This window comes from Sitodiplosis mosellana, unplaced genomic scaffold (assembly GCF_009176505.1).
Source record: "Sitodiplosis mosellana isolate CC-2019 unplaced genomic scaffold, AAFC_SMos_1.0 Smas_scaffold_6792, whole genome shotgun sequence".
Classification (NCBI taxonomy): Eukaryota; Metazoa; Arthropoda; class Insecta; order Diptera; family Cecidomyiidae; genus Sitodiplosis; species Sitodiplosis mosellana.
In genome coordinates this window covers 1-3,310 of record NW_022601943.1, presented here as the reverse complement: position 1 = coordinate 3,310, position 3,310 = coordinate 1, and the positions used below count along the sequence as shown (strand labels likewise).

The 3,310-nt window shown below is 36.3% G+C and overlaps 1 protein-coding gene and 1 long non-coding RNA gene across 2 annotated transcripts; one reads left to right on the top strand and one right to left on the bottom strand.

Annotated features, from left to right (window-relative positions):
- Positions 1 to 455: 455 nt before the first annotated feature.
- Positions 456 to 2,874, top strand: LOC129579944 (ATP-binding cassette sub-family C member 4-like). Its single transcript, XM_055470138.1, has 8 exons — positions 456 to 684; positions 748 to 931; positions 1,016 to 1,149; positions 1,211 to 1,307; positions 1,396 to 1,541; positions 1,600 to 1,753; positions 1,817 to 2,088; positions 2,167 to 2,874. Exons 1-8 carry the CDS (start codon positions 583 to 585, stop codon positions 2,566 to 2,568), a joined length of 1,491 nt encoding a protein of 496 aa, XP_055326113.1. The 5' UTR covers positions 456 to 582; the 3' UTR covers positions 2,569 to 2,874.
- Positions 2,167 to 3,279, bottom strand: LOC129579945 (uncharacterized). Its single transcript, XR_008689305.1, has 2 exons — positions 2,897 to 3,279; positions 2,167 to 2,832 (listed from the first exon to the last, which is right to left on the bottom strand). It is a non-coding gene; the product is annotated as an uncharacterized LOC129579945 (long non-coding RNA).
- Between the last annotated feature and the right edge of the window lie 31 nt (positions 3,280 to 3,310).

Below are 3,310 nucleotides of genomic sequence, written 5' to 3'. Positions count from 1 at the left end.
AAATTTCACATAGTGTCTTCGGAAAAGTTGTAGATCTTGTCAAGATATAAAACTTTGCTGAACACTTTGTCCCCAAAAAAACCACCCCTTTTAACTGTGGGCCTACCTCCGGATGGCTCAAAAATCTCTATTTTTAAGAGTGACTTTTGACCTTGAAGTGATGGTTTTTTGGGGATGATTTGTTCGGCAAAATTGTGTATCTTGACAAGATCTACAACTTTTCCAAAGACACTTCCCAGAAATGTCCAGTCGTAGAAGTTATGGCCTCCGGAAAAAATTGGGGTTGCCAACTTTGAGAACCTCTAAAACCACCCCCGGGAAAATCGCAACGAAAAGAAATATTGTTTCGGAGGTTTTGAGGGATGCCCTATCGAACGCATATGATCATTTGTAAAAAAATTATTGAAAATGAGGGACCTTTACTGGTTAGCCCAATATACTTACATTACACTCAGAAGTGTCTATCATCACATCTACTACTAATGAATTCTTCTTTTTTTTCATTTAATACAGATTTGCATTTATCGCAGTATATTGTTCTTCAGAACAACTTCGCGTGCTTCGAAGAGATTACATGATCAAATGTTCTACAGCATTTTGCATGCGCCAATGCGATTCTTCGATTTAAATCCATCTGGTCGGATTTTAAATCGTTTCTCAAAAGATATGGGTGCTATCGATGAAGTAATTCGAATTTAACATATCCTAAAGTAACATTGAATAAAATTTCAACTAAATATCTTAAAGATAATGCCAAGAGTGATGATGGAAGCCATCCAAATAATATTAGTTATGCTCGGCATACTAGCAGTGATCGTGATAGTGAATCCGCCAATGATTTTCGCTTTATCATGTGCCATAGTTTTGTTCGCTCTAATTATCAAGCTGTACCTACGACCGTCCCAAGACTTGAAGCGTTTAGAAGGAATTTGTAGGTTTTGTTTTATTGTGTTCAATGAATGTGTATTGTGTAATGAAGTTCACTTCTAAATTGGTTTGAAAAAAAAATATTCAGGTCGTAGTCCGGTTTTCTCGCACTTGACGGCGACTATCAACGGTTTGGCGACAATACGAGCAAGAAATATTCAGAATAAGTTAGCCAATGAATTCGACCATTTGCAAGACGTCCACAGCGCAGTCTGGCAGTTGGTTGGTGTTTATTTTATTATATTTTCTGGTTGATCTTCTAATTCTAATTATTCTTTATTAGGCAATGACATCGAATACAGCATGCGGCTTATGGATGGATTGTATCAGCACCGCATTTGTTGCGAGCGTTACATTTAGTTTTATTATTTTTTATGAAAGTGAGAAGTATTTTCATATAATCAACTATTATTTTATAGATAGATTGGCTCAATTCTAATTGTATCTCTTCTGTTCATTTACACAAAGATACATTCAGCGGAAATGTTGGGTTAGCCATTTCACAGGCGCTAATTTTGACCGGCATGGTTCAATATGGAATTAGGCAAGCAACAGAGACTATGCAGCAGATGACAAGCGTCGAACGAATTTTGCAGTATACAGACCTAGAACCGGTATTTAAAAAACGTGCTATAACCATAAAAAACTACTTTGAATATCTTTTTCAAATAGGAACAAAGTCCTGATGAAAAACCACCATCGGATTGGCCTAGAACTGGTAAAATAAAAATGCATAATATGTCCTTGCGATATGACCCACAAGGACCGCCAATATTGAAAAACCTTCGTTTGGAGATTGAATCTGGTTTCAAAGTTGGAGTTGTGGGTGAGTTTGTATGCACTATAAAAAAAACAAAGAAGCAAAATTTGGATATACATCTTCCTATAGGTAGAACCGGTGCTGGCAAGAGCTCATTGATAGGAGCTCTATTTCGTTTGGCCCATGTTGATGGAATAATTGAAATAGACAATATCAATACTGGGACAATTGCGTTGAGCAGCTTGAGAGAGAAAATCTCTATAATTCCCCAGGATCCAGTTTTATTTTCACATACAGTCCGCTACAATTTGGATCCGTTTGGTCATTACACCGATGATGCTATGTGGCGATCACTGGAGGACGTTGAATTGAAGTCAATGATTGAAAGCTTGGACTATTTTGTACGTTTTGTTTTGTTTTTCTTCTTCAGTGCTAAGCTAATACAGTTCTCTTAACAACTTTTAAATTATTTTATTCAGGTAACTGAAGGCGGAACCAATTTCAGCCAAGGCCAACGGCAATTGATATGTTTGGCTCGAGCTATTTTAAGAAATAATAAAGTATTGGTGCTAGACGAGGCCACAGCCAACGTAGACCCACAAACCGATGCGCTCATCCAGAAAACAATTCGCGAAAAATTTAAACAGTTTACCGTTATAACTGTAGCGCATCGATTACATACCATTATGGATTCCGACCGTGTCTTAGTTATGGATGCGGGCATTGCCAAAGAGTACGATATTCCACATAATTTGTTACAAAATGAAGAGAGCATTTTCCGTGGAATGGTTGATGCGACTGGTCCTCAGGAGAGCGAACAGTTAAAGAAGGTTGCAGCGCAAAAATTCAGTGAAATAATATCGCCAAGTAGTAGCAAATGAACATTAGATGCGAGCAAATATATAGCAAATATATGAAGTCCAATTGTCAAAACAAATATGCATCCTTTCAAATATCAACAATATTGATTAAAGTTTACTTTAAATATATTCGGATTTTGTCTTGTACCAAAAAATGTATTTTTGAATTTGTGAAATTATGTATACATAAAAAATGATTCAGAATAGTTATTACTCTAAATGGGAGAGGTCGTCAATTTCTTCTGACTCCTGAATAATGTACGGTGTATTGGTGGGTGTCAGTGCCTGAAAAGAGTTTTTTTTCGATCAATACAAAAAACATGAAAATATTTCATATGAGTATATTTACTTGTGTAATATTGGAACTGGGCGGTTTCATAACAACAATATTTGGCTTGACTTGTTGTTGAATGTTAATGCCTGACTTTACAATGACAAACTGTGGGTGTGATGGATTACTTATGGTTTGCTGAGGCTGCGATGTAGATCCCGTAGACAGTTGCCTCTGAGGAACAACGGGTGTACTTTGAGTACTGAAAATCGATAAAATTGATTAAAATAAAATTGGGTCCATTATAGTAGTAAATAGTAAATTAACATTCACGCATGCTGCAGTTATATGAGAAGAAGAATACGGAGTTCATTGCATTGAGGCAGAACATAAACACTAACGTTACGTATGTAGTTTACTGTTTTTTTTTAATTTCAACATATGAGTCGTTGAGAATAAATATAGGATTAGCCGAAACCGCTCGTTTACATG

Bases quoted from the DNA above. Each gene is read 5' to 3' on its own strand.
- LOC129579944 (XM_055470138.1), top strand. From the start codon at position 583: ATGTTCTACAGCATTTTGCATGCGCCAATGCGATTCTTCGATTTAAAT. The intron at 1,542-1,599 runs GTATTTAAAAAA...TTTTTCAAATAG, and splicing joins AGTATACAGACCTAGAACCG to GAACAAAGTCCTGATGAAAA. The intron at 2,089-2,166 runs GTACGTTTTGTT...TATTTTATTCAG, and splicing joins TTGAAAGCTTGGACTATTTT to GTAACTGAAGGCGGAACCAA.